This window comes from Anastrepha obliqua, chromosome 2 (genome assembly GCF_027943255.1).
Source record: "Anastrepha obliqua isolate idAnaObli1 chromosome 2, idAnaObli1_1.0, whole genome shotgun sequence".
Lineage (NCBI taxonomy): Eukaryota > Metazoa > Arthropoda > Insecta > Diptera > Tephritidae > Anastrepha > Anastrepha obliqua.
In genome coordinates this window covers 64,235,192-64,258,550 of record NC_072893.1, presented here as the reverse complement: position 1 = coordinate 64,258,550, position 23,359 = coordinate 64,235,192, and the positions used below count along the sequence as shown (strand labels likewise).

Below are 23,359 nucleotides of genomic sequence, written 5' to 3'. Positions count from 1 at the left end.
ATGAGTTACAGAGAAATACATTTATGTGTGTATGTTTTTATGTATATTATGTGTGTATGTGTGCGGATTTTGTGTTTTTATATGTAGGAATGAAAAATTATTTGCTACTGGAAAAAGATGCTACTTTTTCTATATAATTTCATTGTGATAGTGAGGGAGATGAGTTTTTCCTTTTTTAGAGGACACAGAACTTTTCTGTTATCAAATGAAGTTATGTGCATATGAGCATGAGTGCCACAGTATGTGTCTATCTATTTATATATGTATAAAAATATGTACGTGTATGTAAGCATGAAGCACTCACCTTAATTGAGGGCGGTCCACTTGAGTGGGAATCATTATCCGCCAACACCGATGGATTACTCTCGTCCACAACAATAATTTCATAGTCCCCATCTTGTATTGTACGTGCGCCTGTAGTGGTGACGATGACATTGGCAGATGACAGATGAAGTTGTTAAGTCACATTCGTTGTATAGTTGGAAAATTCCATTGTGATTTTCGTTGTTATTGTCATTGCCGTTATCAATGCATATTGAATCGTGTAGTTGAATTCCCAAATCGAATGATAGATAGTTGCAGCAGATATGCGTAAAGCACGCAATAGAAGAAGAAGAAGAGGAAGAAATTACATATACATATAAAAGTTGACTAAAAGTTATGCATTTCTTTAATTTAAGTTATTCAAGTAACAACAACGACAAGGTGAAATTTTAACAATAAAATAGAACAGAAAGAGGTAGAGGTAGAGCTTAGTACTCAGATAGATTAAGGAAATATAGATAACTTGCATGTAAAGCAGCTTAAAGTTAGTAGATACTTTGTTTTCCTTCGTTAGTGAAAACTTTATTATAGAGTGAAACAATTTTTTATATACTCTTATGTAGGTATAAGTCTAAAGTAAGTAGCTACCCAGAACATTTCTTTTATAATTAGTTGTTATAGCACACTGAATGAAGTTTTCATCCTTTACTAGAAGAAGTATATATCTTTTTATAAAACAATATCTTTTTTTTCTAGGAACAACGAGAACTTGGAAGTGAGTAAGAAAGAGAAGTCAAGTAGATATTAGTTAAGTGGCAGTAAAAGGTTTTGGTAATACTTTACGCATACTTTGGCTTTTTGCCTTCAAAGTTAATTTTTTCTTGCACATTTAGTATTTAGTCATTAGTTGTTAAGGGTAAAGTACAGCAAAAAAGTATGAATGCATATGGAAAATCATTTCATAAATTTTTTATCTACTTTTTTTTTATTAAACACTAATTATACGTTTAATTAATACTTTAATTTTTTTAATTATATCTTTTTATTTTATACATGTTGAGAGGCATTCAATTACACTAAGCAACAAAACCAAAAAAAAATAAAAATAAAATCCATCCAACAGTGACTATTTGTAACTTATGTAGTTCGGTCTCCGAATGAGCAAAAATCGCAAAAACATTCGTTTCATAGCTACATTTTGTTCCAGCGTTTTTTTTTTAATATTTGTAGTCTACCTCGATTTTTATATTTAAATTAAGTTGACTATAAATAAAACACGCATTAATTTTTCAATTAATTTTTCCTTTTCGTTTTTTGGAAAGAGTCAACTTTGCTACTAACTTTTTCAATCTGAACTAAATTTTCCCTTTTTCCAGCTGAAGGAAAAAGTACATGAAAAGGTATCCAGTTTGCAAAAGAAAAAAATTATTTGTCATGAGCACTCTGCACCGTGTCACCAGAGCATTTTCGCAATGGCAAAAATCATCTATCACCAGATTTTGCTCCTAGCGACTTTCATCTGTTTCCAGACCTAAAAAAAATGCATGCGTGAGAAGCGTCTTTCATAAAATTATGAGGTCTTAACCGCTGTGGAAGCGTATTTTGCAGCACTTCCAGATTCTCACTTCAGGAATGGAATTTATAAAATGGAATCTCGTTGAAACAAATGTGTTGATGTTTAGGGAGACTATGCTGAATAATAAAATTATGTTTCTTATCAAACCGTTAAACTTGTTGAACAAATCTAGTATTGACAAGTTTTAACTATTTATTTTCATATTAAAGATTTCGTGCATTTCTTATATGGAGAAAATCCTCAACACATCAGCCAAAAAAATTGTCAAAAATCAAAGCCAATTTGTAGTCTCTTAGAACTTGCACTTTACTCTAATAAAATTTAATAGGCTATGAATGGAGCTATTTGATAAAAATTTACAAGATTTTTTATAAATTTTCTACACAGTTTGAAACTTTGTATGAAATATGAGTTTTGCGATATGGACTATACTTTTGTAAAAAAATTAAGAAAAAAAAATTTCAGTATCTTGCGTACACATTCTTTTGAGGCTGGAGGTGCGTATCGGAAAAAATAGAAAAGAATTAATAAAAAATCGGCGCTTGTATGTATCTACTTATATATGTATTTGCTATCTCCTTGAAAAAACGCAATAAAATTAGATATTTAAAAATTTAGTTTTTGTTATTCGTAGTTTGTGCATCGAGCTACATAAGAAACAAATAGCGAGAGTCAAGAAAAATTAATGTTGCTTAGTGTTAAAAATTATGCGTTTTTTTGTTTATTTTTAAATTTTAATGCAAACAAATGCGTATCATTTATAATTGCTTTCGACAAAACAACAAAATTTTACCTCAACTTTTTGAGCAGCACATATTAATTTTTTATAAAAAAATTATATACTAATTTCTTTTAAAAATTTGAAAAATACTAATTTTTCATAAAAATGTGTATACCAACTTTTATCACAATATTTTATACTAATTTTTTATAAAAAAAAGTTATGCTAATATTTCATAAAAAATGTTTATACAATTTTTTATCAAAATATTTTATACTAATTTTTTATGAATTTATTACTATTTTTTTTAATTTCAAAATAATTTTTTAAAGAATTTTATAGTTTCTTTATAAAAATTTTGTATACTAATTTTTTATAAAAAAAATTTATAGCAATTCAAATATAATCCAGTTCAATATATATCAAGTTTAATTAAAAAAAAAAAAAAATTATAATACTTTTTAGAAAGATTTTTATAATTTTTTCAAAAAATTGTACATTATTTTTTTATAAAAATTGATGGAGTTTGTTTATAAAAAATTTGTAGACCAAGTTTTTATCACAATATTTTATCCAAATTTTTTTTACATTTATTTAAACATTTTTTTATGACATTTGTATACATTTCAAAAAAAATGTGTTTAAAATATTGTGATAAAACATTGGTCTACACATTTTAATAAAAAAACTTCATCCAGTTTTATAAAAAATTAGTGTTCAATTTTGTTGCAAAAAATTATAAAATTCTTCGTAAAAAGTATTATACAATTTTTTTATTAAAAATTTATATACATTTTAAATACAATACTTTTTCATGAAATTTGTATACTAAGTTTTTATCAACATATTTTATACTAATTTCGTGATTTTAATCTTATATTTTTTATAAAAAACTTCTAAAATAATTTTGTGCAAAAAATTTTACAATTTTTATAAAAATTTATAGATTTATAAACTTAATATAAAATATTGTGATAAAAATTGGTCTACAATTTTTTTATAAACAAACTTCATCCATTTTTTTTAAATTAGTCTTCAATTTTGTTGCAAAAAATTATAAAATTCTTCATAAAAAGTAATATACAATTTTTTTATTAAAAATTTATATAAATTTTAAAAACTTTTTCATGAAATTTGTATACTAAGTTTTTATCAACATAATATATTTTATACTAATTTCGTGATTTTATTTTATATTTTTTATAAAAAACTTCTAAAATAATTTTGTGCAAAAAATTTTACAATTTTTATAAAAAAAGTTTGAAACTGATTTTTTATGAAAAACTATAAATTTTTATAAATTTTTACAATTTACCAATTTTTATAAAAAAAAGTATCAATTTTGTATAAAAAATTTTTACAAAGAATTTTATAATTTATTACAAAAAAATGTTATATTAATTTTTTATAAAAATTTATGATGTTTTTTTTAGATTTGTATACCAAGTTTTCATAAAACAAAAATGTATACCAATATTTTATAATTTGTTACAAAAAAATTGTATACTAATTTTTTATAAAAATTGATGAAGTTTGTTTTTAAGATTTGTGTACCAAGTTTTTATAAAACAAAAATGTATACCAATATTTTATGGCAACATATTGTATGAAACATTTTTATATTTTAATTGTTTTCAGCTTAAATTATCAGCTGCAGCTATGGGTAATTAAAAATTCAAATATTCCATTGCAACTGAGCATTTTAGCGCTTTACTGCTAGAAATTGCCGAGCCAAAACAAGTCATTTTGTCAAAAGCTTTTATTTTCCTATGTGGGTTTGCTTTTTATTAAGTTCGATTCATTGAAAATAATATAAATTCAACAAGTTCGTAACGCAATAATGAGCAACTCAAAATTATATAATAGTACTTAAATATATTACTACATACAGGGTGGCGCAAAATTAATCACCCAAACGGAAGATTTATAAATTTTGCAAATGGCGTCGTGCATCAGCAGAGAGCTGCGATGTATAAACAGACAAGCAATGGAGCGCGTAAAGGTAAAAAAAAGATGTTTATCACTCTATTTAATAAAAAAGTTATTCAAAAACCAAATTGGATGATCAATTTTGTGCCACCCTATATATTTAGCTATCACATAAAATCATATAAATGAAGTTTTCCATTCACAAAATGCTGGCAAATCATATATTTTCATATAAGAAAAAAATAAAATTAATACAAATATAAAAAATAATATAAATTATACAGAATATGTGCACTGAAGCGTTCAGCAAATCATAATTAACGATGATATCTAAAACTACAAATACTATCTCTAGCAACAAATTTTTATACATATCTATAAAATATTTTTTGTTTGTTTGTTTGTTTTATCGTAACTTCAGTTTTTAAATGAAAACTTGTTAGAATACTCGACATCAACAGAATATCGTTCCGTAGTATTTTAATGTATGGATAAAATATATATAAATAATAGGACTAATATTCAAAGTATTGTCCATCGCTTGCTACTACTTTTTCCCATCTTTCTGGCAATTCACGGATTCCCTTTGTGAAAAATTCGGTCGGTTTTGCCGCAATCCACGAATCGATCCATTTTTTGACTTCATCGTAATTACGGAAGTGCTGGTCAGCCAGGCCATGTTGCATCGATCGGAAGAGATAGTAATCGGATGGCGCAAGGTCTGGACTATACGGCGGGTGGGGTAGGACATCCCATTTGAGCGTTTCTAAGTATGTTTTGACCACTTGTGCAACATGTGGCCGAGCATTGTCATGTTGCAAAATAACTTTGTCGTGTCTATCGGCGTATTGCGGCCGTTTTTCTCGCAGTGCTCGGCTCAAACGCATCAATTGTCGTCGGTAGACATCCCCCGTAATCGTTTCATTCGGTTTCAGTAGCTCATAATACACAACACCCAGCTGGTCCCACCAGATACACAGCATAACCTTCAGGCCATGAATATTCTGCGCCGACGTCGATGTTGAAGCATGGCCAGGGTATCCATACGTTGCCCGACGTTTTGGATTGTCGTAATGGACCCACTTTTCATCGCCAGTCACAATTCGATGCAAAAAACCCTTTCTTTTGTGCCGTTGAAGCAGTTGTTCGCATGCCATAAAACGGCGTTCAACGTCTCTTGGCTGCAATTCATACGGCACCCAATGGCCTACCTTTCGGATCATTCCCATGGCTTTTAAACGTTTGGAAATGGTTGATTGATCAACTCCCAAAGTTTTTGCAACCTCTTCTTGCGTTTGAGCCGGATCTTGATCGAGCAATTCCTCCAATTCGGTATCCATGAACTTTGGCGGCGCACCCTCGCGTTCTTCGTCTTCCAAGCCAAAATCACCACTTTTAAAGCGTGCAAACCACTTCTGGCACGTTCGCTCAGCTAGAGCATGCTCACCATAAACTTCCACCAAGATACGATGACTTTCGGCTGCTTTTTTCTTCATATTAAAATAATGAAGAAGAATTCCCCGCAAAAACACATTATTTGGCACGAAATTCGACATTTTCAAGTGTGGTAAAAATATTGTTGTTTACGCTTCAAATAAAAAACTTATACTGACGTTTGTGCCTTACGACAGTAGCTCTCCAATGAATGTTTGGAAATGTGGATCGATGGAATAATAATCAAGTTACGCCATCTGTTGTAAAACCGCAAGGAACTTATTCATAGTCCTATTATATGATTTACAAATATTTACTCAGTCGTTAAACAAAATATCAGAATGCATACCAGAAATTTCGCAAGAAACTTGATCTGAACTTGCTCAAAACCGATTTTATTTTTTTGAGTTAATTATCATTTTTTAAATTGTTTGGTTAGTGGGCATCAGGCCTTAAGTTAGAACTACATAAGAAGCGTTTCAGGCGCTTTTAGGGATTTATTCAGCCGGCAAATCTGTGCCTGCAACTCACGATGTGGAGTTTTAGTTCAGTCGGCTACCTACTGCCTCCCAGACACTTAACAATTTTCTGTCGTAAATACCTAAGTACAAGGTGGTTCATGAACGGCACTTCCCTTTTTTTTTTGTTTTGACAGCTGTCACAGTTTAAAGACGTTATTTTTCATCAATGTATGTTATGTCTAGAGAAAGTGTGCAATTTACTTAAATGCGCTCGATTTATTTCGAAAAACGCGTATTAATAAAAGTCCACTAAAAATGGGAAGATTAGTGAGAAAAAAAATTGTCACACTTGGCATTGGAAAACCCACAGAAACATGTTGCGAAGCCTTTGAATTCCTCTCCTGTTACTGGGCAGTACGCGTTTTGTGTTGTCATTGGGTATTTTTTCTTGGAACTGTTTTTATCCGAATAACCTGCACAACAATTTAAAGTTTTTTCAAAATAACAAGGTTCCGAGAAGGGCTCCTATTAGAGGACAAAAAGAAAATTTACGTTTACCGGAGAGTTAAAAATGTACATCTGTTTTTTTAGTGGTAGTTAAAGTTGCCATCTTTTGCACATTATTTAAGTAGAATTTTATAAGAAATAATTTTTGGTACATTTCAAAGATTTTTTCCCCTATATTATAAGTGGGTTTGTCTTTTTCAATAAAAAAGATAAGGAAATGGCCCATCTATTGAAGAGTTAAAGAGCTAAAATGTTCCACAAAAATGTTGCCTATGACTTTTTTTGTAGAACTATTGAAGATATTCCAAATTTAAAATGTAAGAATTGCATCGAGTCCTATGCCGTTTAACTATAAGAATCCACTCCCCATTAAATACAAAATAAAAGCACATATTCGGGAGTCTTTTTAAAATCAAAAGTGAATGCTGAATCATTGAGTAAAAAAAACAGGAATTGTCAAAAATCACCGAGCACTTTTCCACTTTGCATGGACTATAAAACTGCGTAACTGCGCGGCCGCCGTAGCCGAATGGGTTGGTGCGTGATTACCATTCTGAAGTGCGTGGGATGATAGAAAAATTATTTTTCTTATAGTAGTCGCGCCTCGACAGGCAATGCCAAACCTTTGAGTGTACTTCTGCCATGAAAAAGCTCCTTATAAAAAATTTCTGCCGTTCGGAGTCGGCGTAAAATTGTTAAATTGGAAAATTTAAGAAATTTTGATTGTTTCTTTTTTGTGTGAAAATTGTTAAATTTTTGTAAATTTTTTACAATAAAAAGTTTGGGACTTTGGCATTACATTACACTTTCATGAAAATATAAAAAAAAAATACACCAAAAAAAGTAATTAAAACTTAGTCGCCACGTCACGTCTCCCTTGGCCGTCATTTTGTCACGCTCTTATTTTGAACTCAGGTGCAAGTAGGTTTCGTAATATATTTAGAATTTGAAAATGGGCTAAAAGAAGGCAGGCTTATGTGTATAGAATCGCTTAAAAAGTGCAAATTTAACCTAATAATTGGAAATTGCAAATTTAACCTAATTGGAAATAATATTTTTCTTTTGTTTTTTTGAAAAAGACGATTAAAGAGCAACCACCGTCACTAAAGGAATAGCACCGCATTTGCTTATTTCTTGTTCCCTTTGGCGACAATTGTCATGGCAATTGTCACATTCTGGCAGCAACAGCGCATTTGCATGCACACGTATATAAAATTGTATATGTTAGATACACATATATACGTATGTATTTATAATATATGCATACACAAACAATTTATGTTTTAAAATTTAACATCACAAGCGAAGCGACGAACCGTAGTATCAACAATGTAAAGCGGTGCCAGCAAGTTGACAGCTATGACGAGGCCGACGACGACGACGACGTCGACGAGGACGACAAAAGCAACAATCAAAGTGACAGACGCGGACACAAAGGAGTGTACTTGCTGCTGACACTTAAATAAGGGCACATACACACATACATTCATACATTCATACATACATACATACATTCATACATACAGACGAACATATGCAAATGTATAAATGTTTACAATTTGGCGCAGCAAAACTTCTGTTAGCAAGGCTTGTTGCTGGTGATGATTGTGAATGAGTGAGCGAATTATGGTAAACGCAGGAGGCAATGGCTTGTGCAGGCGGTCGAACACGAGTGGAGGAGTGCGCTAATACTTGAGCTACTAGTGGCGACCACACAGCACCTATAACACCAACACCAACGACAACGAAACGACAACGGCAATGGCTATAACAACAGCAGTAATGAAATTGCAGTTGACATTTTCGTGTCAATTTCAGGCCCATGCATATGCATAAATGTAAAATATGCTTATTGTGCTTGCATATGTACTTCCAGCGAGTGGACAAGTATGTTTGTGTGTGTGTGTGGGTGCGTATTTGCATGCTGTTATGGTTGCTTTATTGTTTGTATTATACATTTATGAGGGTTATAACTCATATCATCAGCGAGTTTGAGTGCTGAATAAACAAATTTGCAAGTGAGTTGTCTACAATTCAACATAGGCACACTCATTAGGGTGCAACACTCTTAATATAACAAAAAAATTTTACTCTTTTTCCATTGGAATGGAAAAATCTATTAAATTTTAAGACTTCAGCTAAAAAAACCATTTTCGGAAAAATGTAAAGATTTACGTTGCCTGGTTCGATTTGAAAGGACCCACAAAAATTGCGTTTTTTTTTTATAAAAAAAAATAAGTTTTTAAAAATATTATTGTCAAAAAAAAATTATTTAAGTTAGGTAATTCGTCGCGTTCCTAATATTTCGAACACAGGTATATGCAAATTCCGGAATATATTCAGAAAATATAGGTTTTTGTAAAAAAAATTGTCTCTAAAAATATTTTTTTCAAAATAAAAAAAATCAAACTTGGTAACATTCCCATTATTTTGAACACAACTGTAAGAGGGTTTTGGAATATAAATATTTAGAAAGTCAAACTTTTAATAAATCAAATTAGTTTTTTAATTATTTTTTCCAAAACAAATCATAGTAGGATTTCGGTAATTCCTCGCGGTTCTATTATTTTGAACGCAGGTGTAGGTATGCTTCGGAATATATTTAGAAAATTGAGGTTTTCATAAATAGAATTAGTTATTACAAATATTTGTTCAAAAAGCTTGGTAATTCGTCGAGTTCCTATTCTTTGGAACACAATTGTAAGTAGGTTTCGAAATACATTTAGAAATTTGAAGTTTTTATAAATAAAATTAGTTTTTAAAAATATTTTTCCCGAAAAAATGGCTAAAGCTTGGTAATTCAGCGTGCCACCATTATTTTGAACACAACTGTAAGTAGTTTTCGAAGTTTTTATAAATAAAATTAGTTTTTAAATTATTTTTTCCAAGACAAATCATAGTTGAAATTCGGTAATTCGTCGCGTTTCTATTATTTTGGGATACATTTAGAAAATCGAGGTTTTTATAAATTAAAATAGTTTTTAAAATAGATTTTACGAAAAAGTCACCCTAAGCTGGTAGAAAATTTTTAATTTAAATGGTCTGCATCAAATTTTAAATTTAAATTTTTTTAACATAAACAAAATACTGATATAAAGAAAAAAAATTTGGAACGTGAATTGAAAAATTTCGAAAGAAATAAAAAGGACGGAATAATAACTTTACCAGTGGTACCCTAGAAGTCTAAATCGGAATAGATTTGGCTGAATTATACAAGTTTTCCCCAAACTTCTCTTCCAAAAAAAGTCCAAAATTTAATTTTTTTCGATTTCGTTGTTAAAATTTTTAAATATTTTTAGTTGTTTGTTTTTTTTTTGTGTAAGTTTTTCTATTAGTTTAACACAGTTTAAAAAAAAAATAATTGTAAAAACTAGTTTTCTTTGTAAAAAAAAACTTGATTTTTTTCAGTATTCTCAACTCGGTTCCGCTTCTGTAAATCTTAGTACTTTTCCGAATTTTTTTTTGCCGCATGTCTTAAAATATTACACATTTTATAATTTCGGTGGGCAAATCATAACTGGTGAAGCACCCTAATGCACCTACCTACATATCAGTATGTAAATACATTCTGCTTACTCCAACTGACATAAACGCAAATAAAATAAAAATTCTCGATTAATTTACATGTTTGCCAAGCGCAGAGAATGGAAATCATTTTGCCTGTAATTAAACCTAAAGGAAGGAAAACATTACCTCATTCAGTGGACTAATTAATTAATATTACGTGAGAGTTGTCAACGAAACGTTTTGTACTTTGCACCAAAAGGATTTAGAGATGCTCACACATCCTCGTTTTTTTAGATTAGAAGGGACCAGCAGTTGCAGGCATTTAAGCACTTGTTCACTTGCTCGCTCACATGTATCTTGGCAAAGTGACATCCCTTTTATCACGCAAAAGGGCCCGATAGGCATATGATCCACCCCGCTAACTAGCCAGTGCTCTTAAGGTTCACAAGATCCCTGAAGCTCGATCAGACGGAGCGTCGGTTTAATAAAGCAAGTAATGTTCATTCGTAAATATTTAGTTTCCATCTGCAGTTCATCATTGCACCAATGCAAACATATTTATATATCTAGGATCTAGAGTTGAGTTTCTACTTCTCTAATAATCTGAATTTGGGAATGTGGTTAGAAATTATCTGAAAAATTGATGTTTTTAGTCATTGCTCCTGCAGTTCCGAGCCTTTCCAACCCAAAATTTTTTCTTCGGAGTACTCGTTTATCATTTTCTTCCAATAACGTCCAACCTCATATCTGAATGTGCAGCTGCGTCGAGAATGCTACTGCTTATTGCTTATCCGTAGTAAAGTTCGTTTTGTGCGAGCTAGTCCATGGCACTAAAAAAACATTTCTGTTCGTTTACATCCTCTCTCCCTGCTCATTCAGCGATTTCTTTCAATGAAAAGCTATTAACTTGAGGTTTTGTAAAACTATTTGCTTTCTCGAAATTAGCATTTTCCATAATAAAATAGAAATCGTTTTTCTTAATTTGTAGCACAATGGAAAAGAGTGCACTCATACACATACAAATATAGTTGAATATGTGTATATAAGGAGTTTATATTTGTTAATGTGGTTCGCTAATGACCACTACGCCTGGCATTAGAAAAGCGTAAAAAATATTACTTTGAAAGAACTTTTGCTAACGGTAAATCATAGTCTCAGTACATAGCCATGATAATCGTTACACTTCTACGAAATATATTACGCCGGCGCAAAATTGGTCTGCTAAATTTTTTTTTCTTGCCCAACGAATACAAACTTTATCGCTTTTCTTTTCATTTTTTTGCATATTTTTGTGATTTATTAAAATTATGCATTATTGGATTTATTACAGTTGTGTTAGTATAACATTTACATTTTGAATGCTTAGAGTTCGGGCAGGCACGAATGTGGCGCTAGGTTTCTGCGGTGTATGTAACCGACTGTAAATATTTGCTGTTTTATTATTCTTGTTTTAAGTTTGGTGCCAAAAGCAAGTAAAAAAGGCGAACACAAAATCACAAGAAACCACCGTAGAGGCAAAGAAAGTTAAAATCATGGACTTAGCTTGGCGCCAAAAAACTTTCGCCGACAATTGTGGCTTTTCTTTTCGATTGTACACCAGACTAAACCACTAAATCAAAATGACAAAATTAAAACAAAAAACAAGAAAAAAAACTTTCACACAAATTTGCTTAGTACGTAGCTGCTGCTTTTCTATAGGTTACGATAACATTTTGAGATCGAAATGTTGAAATTTACCTTTTCAAATGCACCAATTTTTAAACTTAGAAAAAATTCGGTTCGGTATATCTGTCAAATAAGCTCTCTAAATAAACATAGGTATGTATGTTGCTGAAGGGACACCGCACACAATATACACGAAATGGATTCCAATCAAAATATGGGTTTTCCAAGAGCAGATGTTATTGGTGAATGGACTACGCTATCAAGAGATGATTAACGATTTTTTATGGCCGGAATTGGATGGTAATGATCTGGACAACGTTTATTTTCAACAAGACAGCGCTACGTCCCACACAAGCAACGAAAGCATTGATCTTTTACGGGAAAAGTTTCCGGACCGTGTTATCTCTCGAAGAGGTGATCACAATTCGCCACCGAAATCTTGTGATTTAACACCTTGTGACTTTTTTCTTTGGGGTCACGTGAAAGAGAAGGTCTACGCCAACAGCTCTGAATCAATTTAAGACCTTACAGATGGAATTCATGAGGCTATCGAGGACATAGGGCAGCCACTTTGCAATTCGGTTATGGAAAATTTCTTGAAAAGGATATTGTCTTGTAAGCGTGGTCGTGGTGGTCATTTACCTGATGTTGTTTCCCACTATTAACGGCATACCTTCCTCTTTATAATGAAATAAATATGCGATCATTTATATTAAAAAATAGCATTTTTCTTCGAATATCAAAATAACACCTCTGTTTGGAAGACCCTATATTTATGGTTAGGGATGTATTATTGGGATATAAAAGAGCAAATAGTGTGCCTACGCTCCTTTGATTTCTAATTATTTTAACTTATCTACTAGAATATACAATTTTGAAGTCAAAATTGGTAATTATTTGAATTGAGTAAATTTTTGTCACTACAGTTGTGGGATTTCTGAATGACTACAGAGTTTCAGCATTTATTTAAGTATCTACAAGTGGGAAACTTTCCGTTAATACCGTTAGACAATTTGATCTTTCGTAACTACTACCAAGTACTACTTACATTTCGACTAGTTTCCAACTAGTGAGCAACTAGTTCCCATTTGCTGTAATGTTCATGGTACTGAACCATACATTTTTTGAACAAGTTTAGTTTTTCACTATAGAAACTTTTTTTCTGAAGTCTGATTTCACTGGATACTGAAGCATACATTTTTAAACAGGCTCAGTTTTTCACTGCAGCGACATACATTTTTATCAGCAAATTTTAGAACTAGTGAGTAACTATAGCGACTTACTTTTTTGATATCGAAATTCACTGGTTTCGAACCAATGCGTAACTAGTTCCCATTTGGTGGAATAGTCATAGTGTTGAACCACCACTTTTTAGACAAGTTCAATTTTTCTCTACAAGGACTAACATTCCTCTTATAAAAAATCACTGGTTTTGAACTAGTGAGTAACTAGTTCCCATTTGGTGAAATGATCTTAGTACTGAACTATATGTTTTTGAACAAATTCAGTTTCCCACTATAGAAACTTTTTTTATACCAAATTTCATATGTTTTGAACTAGTACGCAACTAGTTTCCAATTTAGTGAAATTATTCTAGTACTCAACCACCTATTTTCAGACAAGTTCAATTTTTTACTACAGCGACTGACCTTTTTAAACCCAAGTTTCATTGGTTTTGAACTAGTATGTAACTAGTTCTCAATTAGGTAAATTAGGTCTTATTATAGAACCAATTTTTAGACTAGTTGAGCTTCTCTCTAAAGTGACTTATTTTCATGACGTATTGGCAAATCGCGGCCGCTGTAGCCGAATGGCTTTGTGCGTGAGTACCATTTGGAATTCAGAGAGAGAACGTCGGTTCGAATCTCGGTGAAACACCCAAATTAAGAAAAACATTTTTCTAATAGCGGTCACCCTTCGTCAGGCAATGGCAAACCTCCGAGTGTATTTTTGCCATGAAAAAGCTCCTCATAAAAATATCTGCCGTTCGGAGTCGGCTTGAAACAGCTGGTCCCTCCTTTTGTGGAAAAACATCAAAAAGCACGCCACAAATAGGAAAAGGAGCTCGGCCAAACACCCAAATGAGGTGTTCGCGTCAATTATATATATATATATAATATATATTGGCAAAATATTCTTCTAGTACTGAAATTTCGTTTTAATACCGTTCAACTCAATTATTTATTGCACAGCTAGAATTCTCTTTTGTGATAGCAAATTTCGCTTTGCAAACTTTTCTGTGAGATATTATTTTATTTATACCTGCATCTGCACCTTAAGTATGAAAATAAGGGAATACTCGTATATGTGCATATGCGCAAGTCCAAAGCTGTGAATGTCAGTTGCACATGCTTTCAAGGAATCGCACACATACACACGCACACACAAATATTCGAGTAAAATGGTTTTTCTAGTTTATGAGGTCTACCACTTGCCTCCCCTTCATTCGGCCATCAAAGCACAAGTTCCCTCCATTAGCGCAGTGTTGAGCTTTTCGGTAGTAAATTAGAATTTGCATCTTAAAATTATTATTGTCGTTGTTGTTGTTGTTGTTGTGACTGCATAATACATCTTACATATTTGTACTATTTCAAGCTCTTGCGGAGTGCTGTCATCATCATTTGCAAGCAGCAAATGCATTTATGCACTCAAGTAAATTTTACCACTCAGCAAATTGCACGCAGTGTTGTATTTGACACTTCAATGTGAGCACACATTTAGCTTACATACTTAGACACTCGTAGATGTGTTTATTTATGAATAATTTAAAATCTTATTTGGGCGGATTAAAACTTTCACAGTTTACCATCGAGCGAGCGCATGTTGCACTTTTCAGATGTTACCATAAGAAACTTTAATATTAGACTGTTGGCCACATGACAACTTCTGCCGAGAAACAAATTTTGGTAATACAATTAATCAAGTGCTAATATTTCATTATGAAGTGTTTACACTGCCACCATAATTTGATAAATTTACAACCTTTACTAAAATGAAACGCCTGTTCTTGTTGATTTATTAATGAGCGGCAAATGTGTGGATTATTAATTAGTTTGTATATTCAATTTATGAAATTTACTCAGCCAAATTAGTCGAAAATTCCTCACTGACAATGGCGCTATTATGTTACGTATGAGGACTAGTTAAGGGGTTAGAACACTATATAAGTAGATATTGAAAAAAAAAACGATTGCTCAGTTTTTGCTTAAAGGAAGTCCAAATACCTTAAAAATGGCATAATTGAAGTATTAAGCCTGGAGAAAAAAGTGTAAAAGCATTAAATTTTGACGTGGCCTCTCTAAGTGCAATGCGGCCCGTACAGAAAAATTTAGATTTAAACTAGAAGGAAGAACTGTATATTTGCAATTCTTTTTTATTTTTATTTTATTTATTAACCTTGTTTTGTTAGCAATTTTCGGAATATTTTTTTTGCATGTTGTTGTTGGTATCCATATCAATATTATAGAGTGAGTAAAAGTATTTAAAACAATTTTTGGAAAATTTTATCCTCGAAAGTTCTTTTAAAAATGGAAATTGATGGAGAAATTACTACTTTATAAACCCCATAGTTTTACGTGCAAACGAGACTTTTCCTGTATATTATTCCTTTGTGCCCTTTGACAAAAGTCGTTCATAGGCTCCTTGTTATTATTATTATTTTGTGAAGCTGTGAAGTTTTCATTTAATTACTGTAAAGCTTTTATTTAATACTCTCCAGTTTTCTAAATGTATATTCCGATTGTAATTCTTGTTTTATTAACCCTTAACGGCCGAGAGCGTATTTTGTAATACTTCCCCATAAGACGACGGAAAATTAGGTGAAATTCTAAAACGTTTACAAGGATGAAAACTTAAACTAAACATTTAAACTGATTTATTTAGATATGAAATCAATATATTTACTTGATTTATAATTTTGTATGATCAACAAACCAGGGATGTACGAAGTTGCAATATTTGTTAAAGAAAACTACAGCGATGATAAATAAATGAAATAAAAACTGAATTCTTTTCATGTCCCCGTATTGGGGCCTTTCGTTTTCTATCGCATAAATACTATGTCCCCGTAGCGGAACTTTCGGCTGTTAAGGGTTAAAAGCAAGTACCAAGTGGCGCAAAGTTAATCACCCTATCAGAAGATTTATCAGGTCAGTCCATAAGTTCGTGCGTATTTTACCCATAATTTCACTTTACTACGATTTTTGCTTACAAAAAATTATTTGCGGAATATAAGGGAACTATTTATATTTTCTTTCTTTTCTTTGAAAAATAAAATGGAATCTTCGAACGCGTATAAGAGCATGTTTTTTTTTTTGTTATAAACGTCAATGGTTAGATAAAGACGAAACACCAGAACCGATCCCTAGAGATAGCCTTCACCCCAAGAAGATTCTCCCTTCTATTTGGAGGGTTATGGCCGGTATTGTGTATTGTGAACTTCTGGAACCAAACCAGACGATAACTGCTGATTATTATTCCCATCAGCTATCAAACCTGAATGAGGCACTTAACAAAAATCGACCGTCTTTAGTGAATAGACGCAAAGTTTTGTTTCACCACTACAGCACAAGACCTCATATGGCAAGGCAAACCTTAGGCAAGCTGAACGAGCTCGGATGGGAGCTAGTGCCACATCCACCATACTCTCCGGATATTGCACCTTGTGATTATCACCTTTTCCGTGGACTTCAATCCCATATGAGTAACAAGAAATACTCCTCAAAAGAAGCTATTAAATGGGATAACGAAGCGTATTTTGGCTCCAAGGGCAAAACATATTTTGAGCAGGGAATTAAAAATTTGTTTAAACGTTGGGAAAACATTGTAAATAATGAAGGAAAATATATTATTTATTAATAAATACTTTAAACATCTTTTTTCTTAATTTTAAAAGCACCTTTAAAAAATGCACGAACTTATGGACTGACCTGATATAATTTCTGCAATATTTGCAGTATACAAGCAGACAAGCAACGAAGCGCGTAAAGGTCAAAATAAAGATTTCTATCACTCAAAATCATTTGCTTCATATTTAATAGGACATGCAACAACACAATTGAATGATTAATTTTGCGCCACCTTGTATCGAGTGTTTTTTACGAGCTTGAGAATTTAAAATGACATAACTAAACAGAAAATTTTATTGGAATGATTTTTTTAATTAAATTATAAATTAATAGATAATTACATGGGAATTATTATTATTTTTTGGATATAACATCCGGCATAAGCTCGCCGCGGATACGAGTTATATGCCCCATTCGATCAGCCACTCGAATATTGCAATAAATCGATTGTTAAGCACTCTGTATGGCAAGTTGCGCCGCCTCGTTGGAACCGTCATGATGCCGTCAATGCTTAATTGTTTAATTTTTGGAAACCAAAATTCAGTCAGCATGGCTCGATAGCGCTTGCCATTTGGCGTAACGACTGCTTCTTCCTCATTTCGAAAGAAATAAGGGCCGTTAATGCAGCTGGCGTGTAAACCGCACGTTAAATGTACGAAGTGATCTATGAATATTGCGAACATATTTTTATTTTTTATTTTTTTAAGTAAATTTCCAATTGTTCTGACGTTAAGCGATTCGTGATGAACAGAAATGTCAACACAGTTTGCCATTCTCAGCTATCAAACCGTAGTTATCGATATCGGTGGTTATCATGCAACTAAAGAAACACCCGATTCAGCTAGTTAAATATTTTAGGAGTCCCTATTATTTTGCTGTAAACTAATAGTCCAGTCAATATTGCAACTAATAAGAATTCAAATATAATTAAATTTCAAATTAAAATTTCATGAATTTCATGCAAGAGAAAAAAGCGAACTGGCATGCAATGCAATTAGTTTTTTTTTTTTTTTTTGTTTTTGTTTTTTTCTACAAGTACTCGTTGCTTGTCCAAAATGCAGCGTTGTTGTGCTCGTTGCTTGTGGATTGTGCGGAAGTAGAATTAGAATAGAAAAAATGCAATTGGCTGTGACGTGACGGTGCCGATGACAATGGAAGCAAGAAGGTAGCTTTCTTGAAAGTTGAAAGGCAAACAAAAAACGTAAAAAAAAGGACGAAATAAAATACACAAAAGTAAAAATAAAGAAGTAATGAACAACGATAAACGAACAAAAAGATGAAACAAGAAAGAAGTGAAAACGAAATGAAGAGGTGAGTATAGTTTAGTTAGAATAAATTAGTGAAGGAAACCGCAAATTTAAACGGAAAATTTCTACTTGATAAATAACTCAATAGTAAAGACTTAGCAGAGAAATAAGAATTGGCAAGTGAAAAAGAAATTAATTTTCAAACTTCGGCCATTTAAAGTTTGTGTCCAAGTCAAAGTGGATTAAAATGCTAACCACTCTACATACACACACCACAATCGACAACACGAAACAACAGTTGGCTGTGTGGCACGCACATAAACTCTAGAGAAGAATATCACTTAAACACAGATAAACAAACAACCAAGTGGAAAAAAATGAAATTTAAAAAATTACAAAATAAAAAAATTCCAAAAAAGAAAATTTGAAAAAAAAAACAAAGCTAAGCATATTCCACAAACGGTATACATTTCAAATAAAGTATAACAAAAACTTGGCCAACGAACGAAATCGAATAAATGTACACACATACATGCGTACATATGCGTTTATAAAGTTTAGAATTATAGCGTCGAAAAATTAGACGATTAAGTTAAGACTGCTAACTATTTATGAAGAGCTGTTATCTATTTTTCTAGTTACATACGAGTACATCTACTCAATAAGTTAGATAAATTTCAGAGCTACATAAGTACACATATCCACGGAAATGTATGTATGAATTTAGATAAAATACTCAGTGTCGGAGTTAAATCATTGGCTCATGGGAAGAAACCCACTTTGAAATTAACAATTTGTTCATAGCTGAAACTTTTTTATACCAAGAGTGTATAACTATTTTTTTCTAATAGGTGGCTAGTGTTCTCTGACTACAATGACAAATGTACACGAATTAAAAAAAAAGCCAGCCGTACTGTATTAAATGGATTAAATTTAAATATTTTACTGAGGATTGAAATGATTTCATATAAAATTACATTATTATCCACTATATACTTCTGCTCAAATATGAACGAGACGTTATCAATAAAACGGTCCGCGGATGACATATGGCAAAAATAATTTTTTTGTTTTTTGGTAAGACTGTTATAAGCTTACATGGCAAATTTCAGCGTGATATGTCACATAGTTTGTTTTCTGTGTTAGTGTAAACAAGTCAAGCTCGAGTGTGTTCTTCGAATTTAACGATGGAAATTCAAGTTGAACAAAGAATTTGTTTGAAATTTTGTTATTCCAACAAAATTTCGGCTTCAGACGCCTTAAAAATGTTGCAGACAACCTATGGGGACTCTGCTCTATCGCGTGCACGTGTTTTCCAGTGGTACAAATCGTTCAAAGATGGCCGTACATCGGTTGAAAACTTGCCTCATGAACGTCGTCCAGCAACATCAGTAAACGACGAAAACATCGGAAAAGTAAAGGAAATGGTGCTTGAAAATCGCACAAATCGCAAAATCGGTTAACGCTGAATATTATTAGGTTTGCGCGAGAACATTCGTCTTAAAAGGAAGGAATTGTGGGACAAGTCATGGTTCTTGCATCACGATAATGCACCAGCTCACACATCACGTCTTGTTCGCGATTATTTGAACAAAAGTAATGTAATAACGAATACGCATAGAAAAAAAACACACTGGCGGCTGCTTTTTAATGGATCCCTTATAAATCAGTATATGGTCCACAATTCTTCGTATACTTACTAACAAAAATGCAATTGTTTTAAAAAACTAACCATTTGTATAGCTTTTAGTTCGAAATGAAATATCTCGATAACTACTGGACCTATTTTATTACTTTCAAAAGCAATACTACGCATAATTCATAAGTTTTTATAATTTTTTATTTATTTAAAAGCCAGCATTAAAAAATCAGTACTTCAAACCGAAAGTGGACACATTGGCATCTTCGAAGTGGCTGAGAACAGGCACCGATTTTAAGCAACCAAAAGGACGGGAAATAATTTTCCAAAATTTGAAGTGAATTTGCAAACATATTTAACACTTTTCGTACGCCATGCTTAATTTAGAAAGCTGACAGCATATTCGGCTTAAGGAATTCAAAATAATTCTCGTTTTCTTATTTGGTTCTACAGTCGCAGACAGGTCTCGCAACTAAGTTCATGGACGTTCTTGCTTTCGCTGAGTCGAAAAATATTTCCACTGGAGCATATCATGTGGAAAAGTGCACACAAATGGAGACATATTTTGGATTGCCACTCTCTGGAGGTAGCCTGGAATGATTATTTTACACGCGGCTCAAGCAGCTCACAGCTTCTAAACTCAGTGAAGTATTCTCTTGGGAGCGAACAAAAACTTACTTGGAAGCGAGCTAATGTGAGAAAGCGAGTGCTGATAGAGTCACTACGACGTATTCCGTGAAATTGTCGAGCCATTCCAGCAATAGGTGCAGGGCTGGGCTTGGAAAAAAACTAGCGCAAATAAAAATAAAAAAAGTCGCAGACAAATTCAATGTTTATCTCAAATTGAATTGAGACTTGTAAAAAGCTCATAACTTTTTCATGTTTGCAGCTTGTTGAAAATTATAATAAATGACTTATGTACATTTAAAGAATTAGTTCGAGTTTCTAGAACAATCTACACAAATGTAAGCCAAGATAGGAAGTAATACCCTCTGATTAGATCTGGCAATGATTATTTTAGAGGGTGGGATATGTGTATATGACCCAGCACCATTAAAGGGTTAAATAATTTTTTTTTTATTCCTACTTGGAGCGGAGTTTGTCTGCTGATGAAATTACAAATACTAATACGCATGGCTGCTTAAATGCACAAACAAAAAAATATGTTTTCAAAAATTTTACGAGGCAAGGAATTACTTCCATTAATAAAGATCCAGCGGCTTCGTTGGTTGGGTCATGACGTCCGCATGCATACAAACGTTCTGGTACCGACTGGTGGTAGCAACAGAAGAGGAAGGCCTATTTTACGTTGGGTTGTCCAACTGGCGCCGGTTAACACGAAATATAATCTAATTACACGCTTTGTTAAACTCGGCCAAAATTACTTAAGCGGTTAACTTGCCAATCAAGAAGAAGAAGAATCAATTCTATAATTTATTTTTAAGTTACAAATTGCTATCTGTCATTTCCGTCTGAAGGAAGTTTCGGCACAGTTTTGTCTTCATGCCCTCGATTCATAATGACCACAAGAATGCTGGTAAAGACTTATGTGGAGAATACGAAAGTTGTTCGAAGGCTTTAACCATCGAAATCCCTCGCAGGCGTTTCGACACAAGGAATTTATCTGTTCAAATGGGAATCAGCAGACGGTCACGCTAGCCACTCTGCACAAATATTCCAGTTAGTTTCTTCCTCAAATTTCATATGACTGACTATTTGTTTAAATAAATTCATATTTTTTCCCATGATTTTACATACCGACACTGAGCATTTGGAAAAATTCACTAGATTGGAGTAAAAAAAAAACTAAGGTTCCAGAAATTCTTTGTGAAAATGATAAATAAATCACGCATGTGGCCTTTGCTCTTGGCTGAAAGCAACTTTTGTGGTTGATAGGTAGTACCTGTTCCGATATTGGTGCGTCCATTGTAACGGTAATTGTTATTCAAGCCATTATTCTTATATGGCAGGGTTGCAGCTCCACTGACGACACCACTACCGGCCCCAGTTGTTACGCCTACACTACCAACGCCAACACTAACACCAATACCAACACCAACACCCACACCGACGCCAACGCCACCCAACATATGACCGCTGCTACCCGTGCTGGCATCACGCAACGTAATGCCACGCATGCTATTACTGTTACAGTTATTGTTGCTTAGAACGAGGCTATTGTTGTTAGACGCACCATTCACTGCCCCACCAACACCGGTGGCATGTGCATGCGCATGTGTGTGATAATCGACGGCGATGCCGTTCTGATGTGCAACGCCACTGCCGCCATTACCAGCGATACTGCCACCATTCATCTTGACGCCGCTTGGCCGCATATATTGGTGGTATACACTGCCGTTCATATCGCCAGCATTGCCAACAAAGTGTTGCTGATGGCTATTGGCTGTCATTGTTGCATTTTGTGGCATGCTCTTGTTGCCACCGTTTACTCCACCACCACCACCGTTAACCATTTGATTGCCAATGCCATTCATCATACCATAATGCTGTTGGAATTGTTGTGGCGGTGGCTGTTGTTGTTGCTGTTGATGGTGGTAGTGATGTTTCTGTGCATGCCGCTGGTGCTGGTGTGCGGCAACATGTTGATGTGCGTGCTGATGCTGTTGCTGTTGCTGGTGATGACGTGTTGTTGGCTGCGAGGCCAAACTCGACAATGACGACGAGGATGCCGGCTGTGAGGTGGCCGATGACGAGGCCGAGGAACTTGTTGACTGTGTGGCCAATGGCGGTGATATATTTCCAGCGTAATTACTGCTGCCGTTGCTGCTGCCGCCGCTCATTGTATGATTGTGCAGCTGTTGTTGCTCACCATAGTATGTTGGATGTTGGTGCTGCTGTTGCTGTTGTTGTTGCTGCTGATGTTGTTGTTGCAAGGAGGCATAGTGATGGTTGTAGCTGTGCTGTTGTGCCAGCTGCTGCTGGTGTGGCGATGAAGCCATTTGTTGTTGCTGTTGCTGCTGTTGTTGCTGGTAGTAATGTTGATGCAATGTTTGCGATTGCTGTTGCTGTTGTACATTCGATGTTGTCGTTGTTGTCGCCGAAGGCATGTGATTTTGATGAGAATTGTTGGGCAAGAATTGTGGGTACACATGGTGCGACCACTGCGGGAAGAGCGGGCGGCCTGAGGGTTCTAATACCATGTCGCAGGGGGGGTAAGGTGGGGCAGAGAGCAAATAGTCCAGTTTATTAGCAACGGTAGTTGCAGAGGAAACGGGTAATTTTAAGAGGCAAAGAGAAAAGTGGGGGGAGTAATGGAAGCATTTAAAAATGGATATTGCAACAAAAAATAATGGCAATGGTAAAAGTTAAAAAAGTGGTTATAATGACAATTGTAATGGGAATAATAATAGTAATGGAGTGTTAATGGTAATGGTAAAAGTTGAATGCAATCGTATTGGTAATGGAGAAATTATTATTTTAATAGGGGATGCAAATGTAGATGAATATTAGTTGTAGTAGTAATGATAAATATAGTTAGTAATGGTAATGGGAATGGTAATTGTAATGGTATTGGTAATGGTAATGGTAATTTTAAAGGTAA

At 33.4% G+C, this 23,359-nt stretch overlaps 1 protein-coding gene across 2 annotated transcripts in view; it reads right to left on the bottom strand.

Moving 5' to 3' along the window:
* The window catches only part of LOC129239217 (neurobeachin), a 231,460-nt gene that overhangs the window by 45,228 nt on the left and 162,873 nt on the right, over window positions 1–23,359 (bottom strand). For both annotated transcript variants that reach the window (XM_054874564.1, XM_054874565.1), the window contains exon 22: window positions 305–414. In XM_054874564.1, coding sequence (XP_054730539.1) covers window positions 305–414 — 110 coding nt within the window. The remainder of the gene's footprint in view (window positions 1–304; window positions 415–23,359) is intronic.